At 38.5% G+C, this 19491-nt stretch overlaps 1 protein-coding gene across 1 annotated transcript in view; it reads left to right on the plus strand.

Moving 5' to 3' along the window:
* Positions 1-19491, plus strand: part of ARHGAP6 (Rho GTPase activating protein 6) — a 308402-nt gene that overhangs the window by 236674 nt on the left and 52237 nt on the right. Inside the window, exon 2 of the mRNA XM_088520229.1 lies at positions 12816-12975. Within this exon, the coding sequence (XP_088376355.1) occupies positions 12816-12975 (160 nt within the window). The remainder of the gene's footprint in view (positions 1-12815; positions 12976-19491) is intronic.

Raw genomic sequence — 19491 nt, forward strand, 5'->3', positions numbered from 1 at the left:
GTGTATTGCTTGCCCTGAAGGTGAATGAAACAGTTATGCATAATGGGGAAACTGGCTTTACTCATAATGGGAAAACTAGCAGTGCGTGCAAAACACTTGAGTTGCAGCTTCCATGAGGCACAGAGCACTTCTGAATGAAAATGTCTTCATATTTAGACTTCTTGGACTTTTCAAACCAGTTATCAGTTTTTCCACAGAAAACACCTCTCTCTCATGACTGAGTTTTAAGATAAAAGCTTGCCTTTCCACTAAAAAAAATAAAAAATAAAAAAGAGAGATTTGGGGAGGTAATTATATTTGCAAAGCTATTTTTTATTGTCCCATGAGGCCTCTGTAGCCGGCATTGGTCCCTTGTGTAGAAGGAGATCAGCCAGAGGAATTTTCAGCTGCCTGTTAATGTGCTTCTCCTAATCCATCCTCCGTCCATCCAACGTGAGACGCAGGTCCTTGTAATTTTGCGTAGTGAGTTACTAAATTATAATTTCAGAATTATTTAACTAGTTTCTCAATGGGAGTTAATCCTAAATTCAGTCTGAAGATTTAAGGTGAATATTTCCGACTGCTCTGTGAGGAAATTAATCCAAAGTAAACAATAGAGTAAGTTGATTTTCTTCCATTTTTTTGATGTTTGAAAGGATGTAATTTATACAGCCACTCCATAAACTGTGAGCATTTTGCATTTATAAAATTTAATCTTGGATGACATTTTTTAGAAAAACTAAGCTGTGCGTCGTTGAAAAAAAATCGTTTAGAACAAAGAGGGAAAAAAAAGAGCAGAACAAACCTCAAATACGCTGAATGGTTGATACAAATTATATCAAAAAAGATGGTCCAGGTGTAGACAGTGAGTTGTGAAGTACCCTAAAATTCTTTGATACGTCCACTGTCAGGTACTGGGTGCTGTGAATCACATGATCATACAGATTCACAGTGAAGAATGTAACAAATGTAACAAACGTCAATGGAGTCCTCCAAGTTTCTGAGATGGAAACCTTTGCTATGCGTATATAGTACTAACAAATATGAACCAATTTTTTAATCCAAGTTGAAGGATGTAAATGGAGTTCATAAATACAAAGGGGACAGTGTAGTTGATAATCTACAATTTATTTTGCTTTTCTGCAGGCCCTGCAAAAAGGCTGCTGTTTTTAGGATTGCAGTGCAGTGCAGAATGCAGAAATGACAGTTCCTTTTTTGCATAGTTCTAGTGAGGGGGTTCCTGAATGAAAACATCCCCATTTCCAGTTATGTAAATAAGAGCATTAGTTCATTAGAGGACATTCAGAAAGTAATAATAAAAGAGAGATGTGGGCTGAGGAAACTTGTTTTTGAAGAAAGAATACAAGAACTACAAATGTGCAGCATAATTACGAAATGACTAGTAGGACGGCGATGTCAGGCTACAGCGCTCTGAAGAAAAGGGATCATGTCCTTGGTTTGTTTGTGCTGGGATGTCAGTGCAGTCACTGTCAGTACTTTTTTTGTTCAACTCTTTTGCAGAGAAGCCATTTTTTCCCTTGGGAATGTGGTATGGCATGCTGCTTAGTGTGCATTGCACAGTGATCTTAGCTACACTCCCCTGTGGATAGTGGCATTCCCCATTACAGTCTGTTAAGAAGGAACCATAGGAGTTGAGTATTTGATGGTCTCATCTAAGAGGCACTGAATATGCTTGTGCATTGGCTTGAATGAACTGTGGCTCAGATGGAGATGAGAAGCACCTGATTTCTGTGTTTGGTACTGGTTGGGCAGCAGTGACCAAAGTGGTACGAGTGGAGACACAAAGTTGTCACTCGGGATGGTTGGTTGGTGAAATGCTGTATAGTACAGAACTGCCATCAAAATCATGGGTGATTCAGTGTTTGTTTTTCACAGATTCCCTACGCTTGCTGCCCACACGCTTTGGATGACAGCTTTGTATATGGGAACTGTGAACACGAGAGACATAATTATGAAGAAGTTTATTTATCAAGTCTTTTTTTTTTTTGTAGAAAATTGTGTAAAATATTCAGTAGCTGTGTTGCTCTTGTCAGAACCATGTTATTAAAATATCTGGTTTGCTTACTTGAGCAGAGGGTTTTTAAAGGAGTTTTAGAAAACTCCGGAGTAACTCTATGGGCAAGTCAGACAGCAAGCACCGAATGCTCTGCGCTGTGCTCCAAGGGATAACACAGCTGCTTCCAGCATTCTTGTAGCTATTCCTAATAGGGAAAATTTGCGCAGTTCGAGTCAGTTTTGACTTTGCGCAGCCATGTGGAAGAAGGATTTCTGAGGGGAGACATGCTCCTTCCTAACACTCCTTGTACTCAAAGCACTCAAAGCAAATCCCCTGGAAATAAGAAGCAGGGAGCTGCGTTACTGTTTATCTGTGTCTCTGTCCCATGTATACGCGCACACGCTCTGCCAGGTAGCTTGTAGCAGTATGGGACTCTGTGAGTTTACTTCGAAGCAGAGAGATGAAAAGATCAATTTTTCCCTCTAAGATTCATGAGAGTGGAAGCCTCTGGCAGCAAAAGGTATCCTGGGAGCCGTCGCTGCTCCAGCTGGGCTCTTTCTCAGACACTCGGTACGCAGTTTCAGGACGACTGCGTTATTCGTACCTCATTCTTATTTTACAAAAAGTCATAGCTGAATGCGGCTCTTAGTTCGATGCGATCAAATCATAAAGGGCACCGAAGACGCAAGAGAACTTAGGTAATGGGTAAGGAAACCAAATATGCTTGTATGTAGTGTGATAGAGATGTGTGCGATGGCATATTTATGCTGATTGTGGTACCTGACTTGTGTTTTAATTTGTTCTTGCTTTAGCAAAATTTGAAGAAAACAGAACAGCTTTGGCTCAGTGGGGGGAAAACTGGGACGATTTACCACCTAACCAGGCTCTGAAAATCTCTTCCATCAGCATTCTCAGGGCCCTCAAATGCTGTTTCTTTTGAAAGCAGTTTCGTGACCTGGCATGTTTTCATAGGTAGGAGGAATGCAACCCATGGAAGGAGAAGTGGCATCGCACATTCAAACCAAGCTGTGTAATTAGAGTGATTTGTGCTCGAGTGCCACAGTCGTGTGGTGCTTTGCTTTGAAATCTGCGACAGTGAATTTGTCATTTTGTCTAAGTGTGCGTGAAGACTCCCTAACCCCGCTGCTTGTGAGCAAAATCTGCTGGAGGTAAAGGCTTCCTGAAAGCAGATGGCATGATAGTTATAACTGCATGGGTTCGGTGCTGCAGATAACAGGTTCTGTAAGCTTCATGCTTTATAGACATGACCGTGTTGTCGCTACATTTTTAGGTTCCAGTCAGCTGCATAGAAGTAAGTGGAGAATAAGAACTGTTCATCTTCTGGCTCAGTCCATGAGGAGCTTGTAACTCTAGCAATTGTTTCTGTTTTTCATAACAGTGGGAACTTTATGGGCTATTTTTCCCTCTCTCTGTCCAAAATAAATGTGCTGCTTAAAAACAAAGAATGGGATCGTGGACTAGCTGGCAGGCGCACAGCTTGAACTTGGGGGGCCTCAGATCAGAGGGGCAGTTCACCAAATGTACCTTTTTCATGAAAACTGAAGTGATTTTATTTGTATGGATCCATTTTATATTTCTTTCTTGCCACATTTGAATGACTTTCTGTATTAGTAGGCAGTGGAGAGAGCATCAAGATGCTCTTTATTGGTCTTCGCAGATTTGGGTACACGCACCATCAATCTAACTTAATTTCAGGGTAGTTTGGCATTGCGTAGTTCTGTAGCTGAGGTCGTTCCTTTGTTAAAATATACTTAAGATTCTTGCTTGATAGTTAATTTAATGGGAAAGCATGTGTGCAAGGGTGATGATACTTTTTTTTCTAAGAAAAGTTGAAGTAGTGCCGTTCATATTTCTATACGCTGAAGTAATGTCCTTTACTACAGGTTGTGAGATCCAAAAAATCAGCCTGAAGGGAACAAGCACCATTTCAATACATAGGGAGCAAAAAAATAGTAATTGCATTAGTTAAAATTAATGACAGTGCTGGTGAGTGCCTATAAGCCACCCCTTCCTCCTCACAATATTTTCTTAGTTACGCGACTTTAGGGTTTTTCTGTTTAACTCTTCCACAGTCCACTCTGAGAGACACAGAGTCATCAGAACAGCTGCCAGTGTGGGAGGGAATTTGATATCCCAGAACTTAAGGAGAAAAAAAAAAAAAAAAAAAAACAAAGAAGCTCCCCCAAATAACCCCAACAAACTGGAGAAACAGGAGCCAATTGCTGAAGCATTTTGACTGACAGAGCAATAGAGGGTTCTTCACGGATGCCTGACAGGTAGTACAGGTACAGGTACCCTGTCCTATGTATATAAACAGAGGGTGAGAGCTACAAAACCAAAGTGAAAGGGTGGAGTGGTTACGCAGCACATGAAATAAAGACTCCTAATCCCTCAAAGCTATTCATTTACTTTCCACATGTCTGGAATGTGCCTGCCGCTGCCTCCAAGAGGTGTGCATACTCTGTGTCACTGAAGAGCTGAAATATTGTTGCTTGACCAAAAAAGCTCATGACTCAAAGAAAATTTCTTAAGTTAAAAAAAAAATAGACTTATGCAACACCTTTCCTTCATCACAGGTTAAAAGCTAGTTCGGTCACAATAGCCAGCATAATTTAAACTGAACTTATGATCTGGAAGTGGAAAGTTCTCTTTTATGTGGAAACAAAATCCATTAAAATATCCTATCAATGAGGAAATGTTCAAAGTATGGCTTTGTCCTGCCCAAATGGAAGCTTCCAAGGTAGGTCTGAGAACAGCCATTCGCATCATGAGTTTTGAGAGTCAGTCAGGAGGGCCAGAGAACCTTTACCAAGATTATATATAGTAATGAGAATAAGTACTGAAGTAGACAATAGCCTCCCAATTAGGGCACTTGCCTGGAATGGGGTAAAATCTAGTTCAAGCTCTAGCTCTAAGTCAAATTCTACAGACTTGGTATTTCCAAGCTTTCTATGGTTTCTGTGCTAAATAACCTGGGGTTCTCCCTTGCATTTCTTAATGAAGTATGAATGAATATTTTAAGATGTCTCCTTTTGTTCCAGTTTAGACAAAAACCAACTGTTTCCGCATCCAAAAAAAAAAAAAAAAGAATATTGTTTTCCAGTCAGACCTGGTATGTAGGAAATGAAAATAGCTATTTTCTATGTGCTCAAAAAATCTTATTTTCCATAGACCAAAAAGCCCTTTCTTTAAGTGATGTCAGAGTTTATAGAAAATACCACTTCAGACCACTTGAAACAATACAAATAGTGGTTTATATTGAATTAAAGGCTTTACTGTTGTTATTTAAATCCCAACTCTTGGAGTCCCGAAATTAAATTATTTTATTTTACTTCATAATGAGGTTCCAACCATACACTAGAGTCAGATAATAGAATTTTATTGCTTTCTAAAGGCTCAAAATCCAGAAGGTAAACTAGAGTACTCATATATATATATATATATTTAATCTCATCATATATACAATACCCAACTTTATATGATTTTTGAATGCTTGGAAAAGACAGCATGTGCTCTGTCATGCACTTTCTGTCTTTCAAGTAAGAGTAGGTTAGTTACTTCTCTGTACAATATTGGCATTTTTTATACTAAATATAGAGTCCACTCAAACTGTTCAAAGCATTTGCTGTCAAATTAATGCTTCTTATTGGATGCAGAAACTGCTAACTTTTAACTTGAGCTAGTTGAGATCCCAGGAACAGCAGATCACTTCTCCTTTGTCCTTATTTAAAACATACCAGGAATCAGAAGATGCTTATTTCCTTTTTGTTTTTGTTTCATGGAGGCATTATATTACCTACCTATTCCACTACATCTTTAGGACCAATAAAGCTACAAATGGATCATCTGATTGTGTTTGTTTATTCCAAATTAAAATTCATTGCTCAGGTATTTTAGGCTTTGTTTTCACTTGCTTAACATTAATCTTAATCTTGGGAGAAAGAATACTACTTCATATTAAAATCTAATTTGCAATCTATATATCAAAAGGAGACAGTCCTGGAGACTGAGTCCACTCTTTTAGCAGTATGGAGAAGATACAGACAAAACGAACCATTCTTTGGTCTCCAGTGGTATTGTTACTGTAGTTCAGCTGATTACTGCATGGTGTCTCAGTTGTGATACCTCTGCACGTGCTGTCAGCCTGCAGACAAATGCAGAATATGGCAATATGGCTTAGCCCTCCTTTACTGACAGAAGTATGTAGAAATCTGTCCGCATTAAGGCTGACAGAAATTCAGCTGTAATTTTACTCTACGTGTTTAAGGCATTCTCTCCCCTTTCATGGCACCCCCAAAATGTTTGCAGACCCTTCTGACTCTAGTTGTGATGCTTCTGGATAAATTTATCCAAAAGTACTGTTATCCACTGAAGTAATTTTTAAAAATCGATCATGAATTATGATGCTTAATGGACATTTCCTTCTTTTTAAAGCTGTTTTTTAGACACATAAAATGTCCAGCAGAGAATGGTTATGCTAGGAATGAGTACTTTGCTAGTGATGCAGCTAGTCAAGCAGTGCTAAATTGCATAGGAAGTATCTATTTCACAGCATTCATAATTACAACTATCAGAAAAATAATGAAAGATGTCTCTGTTATGTATTAGTGATGTTTTTAAGAAAATGTTTTTAAATTTTATAAATATGAAATAATATCATGAAGCATTTGAAAAACTATGGTAGGCTGATCATAGAAGGACAGGAAATATTTTCCCCTTTATTTTAGCATTTTTAATATTGCAGTAGAAGAATGCTTGCTCTTCCACTTCCTGTTTATACTTAGCCTTAAGTTAACAGGACTTTTTTTTTCACTGATAAGTGGAAATCACTAACTGTAATATTCTTACCTGGGCACAGGTTCATGCCATCTTACCAGAGTAGATACTTCTGCTGTGGACACTAATTCTGTCTCTCATGTAGGGAAAACAGCATTCATATCCCACATGGGTTGTCTTGCTGTGAAGAACTCAGCAATACATATCCTGAGCTGACTGAATCCCAGCTGGTGATCCATAGCTTTGTGAAAAAAACAGGATAACGAAGAGTGGGAATGTTTGTCTTTGGCAATCCTATGCTAATATTAGTTACTCTTTCAGTAGTTTTGATACGTAAAACACTATTAAACCCAAACTAACAGATTTCTCCATGCATGCATGATTTAACAGACGTAAATGCAATGCAGAATGAGATGAGTCAACCTTAACCCAAGACCCCTAATTGTAACGCAAGATTATCTATCTGGACTGTACTTAATCTCTTCCTAGTAGAGATATTATGTTAACAATTTTGCCACTGATGTCAAGGGGAGCAGGATATTATCCTAGATAATGACATTAATTAAACCAGATTTTCATAATGAAGGTTAATTGGTGGTGCCCCGTACTTTGTGCGTCTGTGTTCAGATGTCTTCCCGTGAAGACGTCAGTGTCATACACTGCCATGTGCTTCTTTGTATCTTGTTGTTAAGAAGTGATTGTAATAATTGGAATGACCTGTCTTGTTTTTCGGTGCTAGTAGTCCCTTGGAAGTAGGTGTTGCCCAGTTTGGAGATGCCTCAGTATGAGTTTGCATTAGGTGGCAACGTCAGCAGGGACCCACTGAGCAGCCTGCACCAGCTGCAGGAAAGCCTCTGGAAAGAAGTTGATAGAAAGAATCAGACTCTACAACATTTATATCAACTGTTCATTTCAGAACTGTTTTTGGTTGATAGGAGCACCAACAACAACAGGGAAAGTGAGGAAGAGAGGGATTACATGTACAGACTTGAAAATCGAGCTGGGGGGCGTATAAACTTATGGCTCAGGAAACTGGAAATGATTTTAGAGAAAGTTGAAATAAATAACCAAAGTTAAGTGAATTTAGTGTGGGGATTTATAAAGTGGCAATTATATGCAGTTGCTTACTGAAGTAATTAAGCAAAGAGAGTTAATACTTCAGTGTTACATTTGTCATGTTATTTACAATGTAATCTATAAAGGAGAAAAAAAAATCCTGAATTCTTTTACAGTGGAGGCACATCTAGCTATAAACACAAAGAGCTAAGTGTTGCTAGGGTAAGAGGACAACAAATACACATAATTGGTTTTGATCTTAGTGGTTTCAAATGGATTTGAGCAAAAGACTATTGAAAAGTAGACAGCTAATCTGATAATGGCATTTACCTAAATGAGTACAGACTAAAGTCATCAACAATAAGAATAATGCAGCAAGATAATAAGTATTTTTTCAATTTTGCATTTAATTTATATTATTATAAATCCTTGTGTGTGCATATCCCCCCACCCAGCAGAGGTGGTCACCAGTAGATCTGTATCTACATTTAGTATTCCCTGGAGTAGTTATCAACCAGTATCTTTGCTTAAAGCATGAGGGAGCAACACTTTGCTAAAAGGCAAGTGAAAGAGTCTGTCTGAGACTCAGGGGAAAGAGGTCAAATCCACAAGAATAGACAGCACATGCTTAAGAGCAACTTAAGCGTATAATGTTGCTTAAGTCTGTACATAGCACGCATGTTTATTTCAGAATCACTAGTCATCAAACCCATAAAATACGTTTGCTTGAAATGTAGTAGTAAAGCTGCAGTCTGCAACTTGCTTATGACTGTGGACATGGCATATGGGAAGAGTGGACAGATATTTTCAAAGGCTCAAAATGCAGTTAATCATTCATCTTCTTTGCTGACTCATCTGCTCCGGTATTTTAGTTGCTTATCCGATCAGTGAGCTGCTCCAGTGCACGTAGGAAAAATGCTGCCTGTTAGTGGGAGGGCCAGAATGAAAAGGCAATTGAAGCTAGAGACCTCTGAGGGTGAAGAAGTGACTGATTGGTAGGAGAAATGGGAGAAGGTTTTTAGCCTTTCACAATTTTGTGAAAGTCAATTATAAAAGCACATTTACAGTGAGCAGGTTGTGTCGTATCATACTGATCATTTTATCCCCAGGGAATATTTCTGTTTACAGCCTTTTCTCTTTTTTTTTCTTGGTGATGAAGGAACCATTTACAGATCATGTTCTGACCAGTCCTACAGTCTAAATAATACAGAAAAAAAGATTTTTATAAATACCTGAACACAAATACAAGGCATGGCCTTTAAAAATAAGTCACACTGACTTAAACATCTACAGAAGCCTCCTCCTAGGCTTTTCCGAGGAGCTATGTCAGGCCATTGGTTGAAGCAGACTCTGATAAAGTGTACCTCCTCATATGGATAGAATAAAAACCCAGAAAATATTCTGCTTCTCTGGTCTGCCTTTTCCTCTTTTGGCTGCCTCACACAATGCCAAATATCTTTAAGTATATGTATATGACTGATGTAATTGCAGCAGTACCTGTTCTCACAGTGAGTTTGACTTCTCTGGACCTGTCCCAGGCCTGGCTGATTTTACAGTGATTTACAGGCCATGCATAAAATTCTCCAGTCCATTGGAAAGAAGATAGGACCATTAATTTATCTCGCATCACAAAAACAAGGCTTAGGAGTGTATGAATAGGTTAAAGGATAAAATACTGTGCTTTGGCTCATAGAAGACACTATGATATTTATTTGCCAGATAAAACAGATATTTTCAAGGGAAAATTTCTTGAGCCTCTCACTTCTTTAGTAGATTAGGAGGTTCCATTGTCCCTAATGCACGATCTTCCAAAAATATTTTAGTTAATTAGGCATGTGTTCCATTAGCATAGTAAAAACCTATGTTAATGTGACCTAGTAGAGATTTTTATCAAACACATCAAGTGTAAAAGAGAAATGTTTTCTTTAATGCACAGAAACTGGACAGAATGATTCCAAGTTCTTTATCTTGACTTAATGATCTGTTGTACCGTCCAAAGATATACAGCTTGCACTGGGCCATTTTTTAGCCAAAGAGGGCCAACACAGTGAGTGCTGTGGACATTTTGGAAGCTCACAAGCTGTCAAAATAAAAATCCCCATGTTGAAAGGAAAAGCCTTTGCAATCATGTTGGGGACTTTTTTTTTCTTGATTTTAAACCCTTGACCTCCTGTAAAAAAAAATGAGGTGGGATGCTCCCATATTAAGGTAAAATTAGCCGGGATAGGATTCCTGAGCCAGTGCCGAGCTGGCAGATTCACTGGCAGAAAGCAGCACAGCTCTGTGCAAAGAGGCTTACTTGGGTCCCAAAAGCAGAATAGTTCCATTAACAAGGTAATGTCTAGCAAGCACCGTCTCTCAACCCTTCCAACCACTGTGTTGCAATGACGTGGCTTCCTACTGGCACTTACTTAGAAAGCTAGCCCAAGGACCACAGCAAAGGTTACAGAGACACCTGAGGCAGACAGACTTATCCTTAGGAATGTCTGTCCCCAAAAGAGCAATAAGTCTTGTGTCAATGCAAAATTCCAGGTGAGGAGTATTCATTTAATTTAGGGTAATTCCTAAAAGGCCAATGTATACCGTGATTTTTTTTTACACTACACAAAACAGAACATGTCCTAAGAAGCTTACAGTCTTAAGTACTCTGTTAGCTTAGCTTTTTCTGATGCTTCCAATTCCTGTTCCCAAAACTAAGTGTTGGGGTTACAGTGTTTCTTTTTTCTTTTTTTTTTAACATACATTCATTAGTAGCATTTTTACTTACAAAACTATTGCTCTCAGAGAAACACTTAAAAGTATAGATTTTACGATAAAGACCTATATATCTGTCTCTTTTCTTATTACTTTGCCTATGGAACTTTATATACATTATATGTCTATGAGGTTTGAATTGTATATGTCTATGCTAGTAAAGATTTCCCTTTTGCACCACCACTGTTGGAAAGATACTGGTCTCTTGGTATTCATTGTCTGATTGTAGACTCTGTTCTTGATCACTTTTAACTATAAATGACAGCAGCTTTTTAAAAAAATGTAAACATTTCTATGCAGTTTTGCAAATGAGCATTATGTGAATCTTGCTGCTTTGATTTCCCTTCAGTAAAGCTAGTGAGCTTCGTTTGTGTAGCTTTGCAAACTTATAGTTTGAGATTACTTAATCCAGCTAGTCAGCCATAAAGCAGTAAAAGCACAAAGAGAGAGAAACAGGCAAAAAAAGAAAGGGATGAGTTCCAGCAGTCAAATACTGGGCTAGCCTGCAGGGACCACATGTGCATGGATGTCCATACTGGACATGGTATTTTTATTCATCAAATGTACAGATAGGAGTTTGAGATGACAGCTTTCCTTATGATGGTTGCCTAATGACATATATGTATATAAAGCATTATTGTGAAACAAGATTTCTTGAGGATTTCAAACACAGTTCACACGTCATAACAATGAGGTATAGTTTCTTTAAACTATTTTGCTATACAGTGCTGCATATTTGGAATAGTTTGTCTGGAAAAATTGTTCACAAATACATAGCATCGCATAGCAACATAAGTTATATATTTGTACTTACACACATACACACAGACACACACAGACATATATGTGTACATACAAATATTCATACAGGTTGTATATATACTGTATAGGGAAAATATCTTGGAGGCACATGGACAAAGACATTTACATCCAAAACAATGAATAGCTGCTGAATAAAGTCAAAGTTTTGTTTTCACATGAAGTCTTTTAGCTAATGCCTTTTGAAAAGTTTGAAGGTCATCCTTTGACTATTGATGTGTATTTACAACAAATGAATTGTGAGTAAGTGATTGGTGAAAAAAAGAGAGTGTAGGCACAGATGTTGAAATTCAAGCTAAAAATAGGCACAGTTACAATGAAAATGAAGTCTGTTAATTATCTCTGCTGTGCTGTGATGAATGACAGGTTGTTAAATTTGTTGTTATATCTTTGTTGATGTAAAACAGTGTTCTTTATTACCTTTATTACAGCAAACTGGCTAAGAAGTTTGATGTTTATTTATTAATATGCTAGAAAAAAAAAAGATCTTTCCTTCCCTACAGTGCTAAAATGTGATGCTTGGTGATGTTTCAGTGAATTCTGAAACTCTTACTTGAGCTAATTATTGGTTTTAAAGCTTGTCTGTGTTCTTCCATTTCTGCTTGACTGATGAGTCCTTCTCTCACTTGCACTAAATAGTAGCTAAGGTAGTGGCTTTTTGTGTATGCTATCACAGGCTGGAGACAGAAGATCTACGGCTGTTGACTTGATTTCCAAACATAATTGGTACCTTCCAGAGATGCAGCGGATCACCTGTTGTTTTGCTGTGTAAATTTGAGCGCATACTTGATTATGGCTTTTCAGAAGTGTGAAACAGCCTGTCCTTTAGTCATTGCTGGTGTGAGCAGGATAACATTGGGATGTGTGAGGAAGGAGGAGGGGATGCGTGAGGGAGGAGGAGGGGCTGGGCTTGCGTGCCCCGGGACGAGCCCCGTGCGGTGGGACGCGGATGGTGGGAGATAAGCTGCATGCCATCAACGGGTCTGTAAAGTTCTTGGGGTCGAACGGAGTATGTGGGGAAAGGAGCGAAATGATGATAAAACACTGTGCAATGAACCCATACCGGGGAAAAAGTAGGGAAGGGCTTTTTTTTTTTTTTTTTCTCCCCGCTTTGTGCTTTTGGTTGCTGGAATCCTAGTGCTCTTGCAACAATACTTGGTTAAATGTTTTCAGGCAGAATGGACTTTTTGTTTGGTATGTCTGTGCTCCTTTTAAGGAATTCTGGTCTTCGGAAAACAAAGAAATTTAGGAGGTTAGAGATGTCCAAGAAAATGGCCTTTCAGAAAAAAAAAAGGACCTGCGTTGTTTTTCGTAACAGTAAAAGAGATGGGTATGTTTATTAAACTGTGCATACCATATGATGCTTCATATTTTTCCATTTGATTTCCTGTAGGGTGATTTCACTTGGAACAGCATGTCAGGGCGCAGCGTTCGGCTGAAGTCAGTTCCCGTTCAAAGCCTCTCCGAGCTGGAGCGAGCTCGACTGCAGGAAGTGGCTTTTTATCAGTTGCAGCAGGACTGTGACCTGGGCTGTCAGATTACTATCCCCAAAGGTAAGGGCTTGAAAAACCGTTTCTCTTTGGTTTACAAAGCCTGCTCTTTCTAAGCCACTGCCTTCATGTAACATAAAGGGGAGAAAATCTGCATGTGCTATTCCGTGGACATTGTCATATGTTTAATCTTTATTTAAACATGGTAACTGTAGAAACGGCTAAGAGTTTTGTTGGTCTTTCTCTATTATCAAGCCACTTGGCGGGGGATCATTTGCTCAAGGACAGATACATACTGTATAGATAACATACATCTGCCATCCTCAGAATCCCTTCATGTTCAGTTCAGAGAAAGAAGATTTCTTACACTTCCTGTCATCCAAAGAGATGTAGGTCAGATAAAGCTTGCCCCAAAGTGTTTTTTTAGCTCTGTTGGCTAGAAAGCCAAGGAAGCCAAACATCTAAAGCCAAGGAAGCCAAACTCAAGAGAGGTAGTGAAGAAGTGGAGACATCTGCATTAAGAAAGATAAATCCTATCCAAAATCTCCTGAAGACAGTGGCGATTATTTCCTAGAATAAAAGTTAATTTTAGCATGTGACATTGAACACCTGAAGAACAGAGATTTACTGAAAAGGAAAAGCTTAGCTGTCAGAGTCCTAATGCAGGGCAAGTGCACATAAACATGTACTTAGGCTATGCACAAGTGGACCTTTTAGGTGGAAGAGGTCCAAACCTTAACTCAGGCTAATGCAAAAGTTTCCATTACTTTATGTAGACAGTATATCAGGCCTACCAAAGATAGCTTTTGTTCTATGATACAATCATATGCAAATCTCTGGGTCTTTCCAGTTGTTGTATACTTATTTAAGGATTAAGAAGAGGACCCTCAATTCTCACCCCAGGCTGTGACCAGAGATACTGTGTGGCAGCACATGCACAGCTATGCAAAGGCACAGTTTTGAATGAAGAAAGAGCAGAACAAACGTTTCAGGTGTATACAAATAATTAAATGGAAACAAAAAATGTGAGAGAAATCAGCCTGGATGTTGTTAAACCTCTCTGAATTGCAGAAAACTCCTGCCAAAAATAAGAGTCCCAGCTTATCAATTACAGAAGGGCAAACCTTTTATCAGTTTGTAGTGATAGTCAACTTCTCCAAGCTCCACCACAATCCCCCTGATCCCTTAAAAAATACTGCCTCAATGGGACAACAGAACATGCAAATAAGAAATCAGATCACTAGGAGTTCTGTAATTTTTTTGAAAACCTGAAGTTCCTGTGGGTGATGCATACAGATTTTATATGTACACACACACATATAGACACAGATGTATGTATATATTTGAAATGCATCCAAGGCAATGGAGTATACATATGAATATTCAGCAACTTTGAGCTTTGGAGAATGAGCATTTGTGTATTATTTATATGCACTCCTCATTATTTCCTGCTAGGAATGCCATGCAAGTCCAACCATCTAGGAAAGCCAGGGTCTCTGCCAAGTCAGCCTGCTCTTCCTCTAGAAGATTGGGTGGTAACAGAAGTCACAGGCCACTTGGCACAATGCCAGGGCCTCAGAGAATGGGAACTGTTGCATCTGTTGAGTTCAGATCACACATAGGAACAGTTTTTATAGTCACGACACATGTATACACGGGTGATGATATACTGTGTAATGAATTATATATAGAGAGAGTCTGAAAGCCTTATTTCAAGCATATAAACTAAAGAAAAATACAGTAATTTCTGTAAAAGCACCCCCAAAATAGGAGGCACTTTCCTGGGCTCCTGTTTCCTACATAGTCTTACAGCTGACCCCATCATTTTATGTATCATTTGCTTCAGTTTAGACAAGAAATAAATTATTCAGTTCTGACAGATTAGATTTATAATTAAGATTATTGATAAGAAGCTAATTATCTTATATCTGAATACTTACTCTGAATACCTGATCATGAGTTCCTCTGTGTTTCAGGGTGTGCTGAGTGAATGAATAGCAGCTGCAATCTTAAACATCTGCTTAAGATGTTGCAGTACCGGATGTTGAAAGCAAATGAAGGTAGCAGGCTGAATTTGGAATCATATAGTATATAACAGTCCATCCTGTTCCTAAATTTGGCAGCAAAACCATTATGATATATATAAATAATACTCCATCATCCTACATCTATTCCCATGCTTCAATAGCAACATAATAATCTAATATATTCCTAAATAGCTACAGGTTATTTCAGGCCTTTTGTAGAGACAGTTCCGAAGTCTACTTCATGTTCCTATATCTCTTCAATAGCAGGGAATGTAGAATTATGATAAGAGGGTACAGGCAGCCATTCCAGTTCATTTCCCAACATCACTGGACTGTATAAATGTTTTAGCAGTGTGAAATTAGCTCAGGTACTCTGGGCATCTAGGAATGCAAAAGGAAAAACATAAGTCACAGCCATTTTTCCCTCAAGTTAAGAACAGAGTTGTTAAATATTCTCAGTAACAAAGATGAATTATATTGGGACGAATTTCCAGAAGAGCTGTCACTGTATATTAGATAGAACTGGAGGAGCTATCTAGATATGGAGAGATACAGGCATAGAAATGTAGGCTGTATAGCTCTCAGAGAATGAGAGCTCTACCTCAGAGAATGTGGTATAATATTATTTGGGAATACAGTTGTGTAGTCCTACGTTTTTGTCTATTTTTTGTCTTCTCCTGATGGTAGCACTCATGCACTGAAGAACTTCTCTTGATGTTTCCTCATACATTTTTTCGTAACAAGACAGGTGTAAATTTGGCTACCATCTGCAGTGAGTTAGTTAGAAACACCATCTTGATTTCTGGTCTATTGCTGATTAGACAATCAGACAATTAGACAATAAGTTTTTGACTTCTGAGGCAATTCCGTTACCTCTTTGTGAAGAAATGGCACATTCAAATCACCATTTATCAACAATTTGTGCTTTATATGTTTCCTTATGTGTCACTGTTTTCTTCATAGAGCCAACAAAGAATACTATGATAAGGAGCAGCTGCATTCACAAGAAAAAATTTCTTGTGGTTCCCAAAACTGCTGAATTACATTTCTCACTGGTAGCCTTGTCATATGCTGTAGCCGCATGGGCAACATTACAACACAGTAAGCATGTCAGTGTAATTAGACAAATTGCATTACCATGATAACAGTCCAGCTGACTACACTGTCTTGGGATGTGAAAGAAGCATGTGGTGTGTCTGCAGCAAAATAGAGAACTCGTGTGCTGTTATCACACCAAGCCTCCTCTCCTGGACTCCAGAGAAAGACTGTAGTGGACAGGACTGAAACTGTTATGAGCACATAGGAGTTTTGTGTACTAGGAACTTCCCCCAGGGAATTTCCTTCCTCTTTCCTCTTCCCTCTTCCAAGGGCCAAATACAGAGAGGTTTCTTAATGAAGAAGAACCAGTTCCTGGAATTGGGGCTGGTAAAACAATTTAGTAAGGGCTATTGTCTGCTCAAGATATGCATATAACATTCTTCCACTGCATTTCTTTGAAGAGATAATGGAAGAATGTTGGGGGTTTTCTGCACAGCAACCTTCTCTCTAGTGCTACTCATGTCTGTTTAGTCCTACTCTAGCTTTTGTAAAGCAGAGATGTCACCAGTAACGCTTGCACTGCGCAAGGTCACATGTAGAAACCACCCCACTTATTACAGCCCAGCCTTGTCTGCAAGGCTGGGATTGGTACAGAGCATTGGTAGGAATTGTTTGGGAACAGGAGGAAAATGTGTGTCTGATGAGGGAAAAAGGGATTTTCATAGATGTTAGGAGAAAGAACAGAGGAAAAACCTTTCTGTTTTTTACAGGATATATTATTTTAACCTATTAAGAGGTTTTACATTTATGTTGTAAAAGAGCGATTCGTGTTACCACTTGTGATTATTCGTTATTTTGCTCTTTGTAGATAGACAATCATTTGTTACTGGTTTGTGCACTGCCTCCCACATTGGGAAGACAAATCGCCTGCCTTGTGGCCTCAGTTAATGAAGTAAGAAAAAAATAGTAGGAAGGTATTCATGGCAGTAAGTAGTAGTTCTAACACACTGATTGTGCAGTGGTTTAAGCATTGTAACCAGGAGCACACAATAAAAACTGATGCCTTCCTACCACTCTTTCTCCCCTTTCTTTCTGTTTTTGGTCTACTTTGTCAGGCTAAAATGGTACTGTGGAAAGTTACCGGCCAGATGAGCAAGGTGTTGTAAGGTTATGTGCATTGCTGGTCCCATACTGTCTAGTCTGGCACATTTTGCAGACTCATAATTGCTTTAATCACCAAAAGGAGAGAACAAGCAGACAGATGCTCCTATCCTCTTCTGTTAGTTTTGTTTTTATTTTATTTGACAGGCTTGGGACAACCTATGCTTATTCATTAAGACATCAAACAAAGATTGAGAATGTTTTTCTTCTGTCTCAGCCTAGAAATTATTGTTTTAAAGCTGAAGTGGACATTATAGCATGTTTGAAACATGGAGAAGATAAATGCCCTTTAGGGATTGATCATAAAATATCAGAAGATAGGCATGTTTATTTTTCTTTTGCTTAATGGTCATTAACGGCCATTGCAGCAGGTAAAATGCGTAATTATTTATGCTTATATTTCGCTTATACTTTAGAGATCCAGTTACAGGTCAGGGTTCTGTTTTGATGTAGACTGCTATATGGTGGACTTGACCACCAGAGCTTTAATTATCAGCGTAAGATAAGAGACCATAGTTGGGTACGGTTGGGTAAGCTGAAAGGGACGACTGTACCTCAGGCATGTGGTTTCAGTATGTGGTTTGATTAACCACTGAGAAGCTTTTTTAATACAGGAGAAAGGGCAATCAACAGGATAATCAAGCATTCACATGTGTTGTGGTAGCGGCGTGGCTGATATGGTCATTGTCCTTCAATGTCATTCTAGAAAATTTCAACAAAACAAAAAACAAACAACCACCACCACTACCAACAAAAAACTCTCCTGCTCTTAGGATATCCCTGCCCCTGACCCACTCACTTGTGAGTTGAAATATCCCCTGAATCCCATATATTCTCGAAGAGTGGCTCAGTTTACAGCTATGTCTAACTTTAGTTCTGCATCAGTTTAATGGGGGCTTGTGACTCAATCAGTTTAAGGTAGGTAGCATCAGCTTGCAGAGTTGAGGTGGCCTGCTGGTATTCTATTGTCCATCCTTAAGTGGATGACACCTTTCAAATTTCTGTTAGAGGTGGAGAAGGAGAAGATATTGAAAAGAACCAGAACTGAGAAAAGGCTCTTGTGATAAAGAAGTCTGTGGGATTAGTCAATTAGGCCTTGAGGTATGGGAAAGCTTGTACTTGAAAAGGAATGCTCCCCTTTATTCTACCAAAATAAAAAAAAAAGTGAAAGAAGTGAAAAGTTAAGATGAATTCTCCTAATTTTAATTAGGAAATTTTAATTTAACCTGGATGAGATAAAATGTTGAGTCAGCCAAGGGACTATATTTAGGTTTTACACAGAATCTCACTGTTCTTCTTATAAGAGAGTTTTGCTTTTAAGCTTTGCTTCTAAATTACTTCAGCCCAAAATTTCAGATGTGATTATGTTGATTTAGGAGTATTTCTTTGTATGTGTACTATCTCAGATTTTGAAGGCTTACATTCAGTCAGTTTAAAGTTGTAGTAATGGACAAGAACCTCAGGAGTATGTTTTGGGCTTTGTTTTGTTGTATGTCATTCCTTCATTCTTTTCTTTTAAGCATTGGTAATCCCTGTATCAACCCACATTTTAGTAGAGTACTACAAGATGCTATCAAAATCCTTTTTTTTTTTTTTTTTTTTTGGTAGGAAAAGTATTAGCACTAGGTTTCAGGCCCGTATCTTCAAACTGACTTGTTGAAATATCTAGGTTCCACTCTCATCTTCCAAATATGAGATAGATATAAGCAAATTTGAACTTTGAGGTTGTACATTGGTGCAGGATTGTTAACAGACCAGAGGCCACAGATTGCAACAGATGCCATTGGCTGGGCTAAGGCCAGAACATCCATCTCTGTGATGAATTGTCCTGTTTTGTTGGCTTGGGTCACAGCCTTAATTTCACACTGATGGAGTATTTTTGTTTTAACATGCACCACATTCCAGAGCATATTTACCCTGTAGTACTAGTACTACACACACTTAACTTTGTACTCTGAGGTTTATTTGAATGTTCCTCAAATGTTCTGGAGCAAAGATGCAAGGCTGAGCCATAGAATTGTCTTCACTTTTCAGAACTGATGGTAAACATGTTATCCAGATATTTTAGCAAGTGTACCAGATGTAATAAAAGAGATGAATTGCCTTTACTCAGAAGGCTGTTTACTTTGTTGATGCCACCTATGACAAGAATGTATATCCACACAATTAGTTATTGTTAACAGCAACTAGGTCATACACAGTCATTTCAGTAATCACAGCAAGTGTTTGACTTTCTGCCTGAGCTTTTTTTCTGAACAGTGTTAGAACAGCTGGTGAGAGAGAAAGTAATTTTAGTGTTTGCCTAGTGTCTACCAAATTTAGTTCCTGGTTCTCTTGGTTAGTTACAGTTATA

This window comes from Tinamus guttatus, unplaced genomic scaffold (assembly GCF_059628265.1).
Source record: "Tinamus guttatus ecotype Peru unplaced genomic scaffold, ASM5962826v1 Tinamus_guttatus_pri_ptg000083l, whole genome shotgun sequence".
Classification (NCBI taxonomy): Eukaryota; Metazoa; Chordata; class Aves; order Tinamiformes; family Tinamidae; genus Tinamus; species Tinamus guttatus.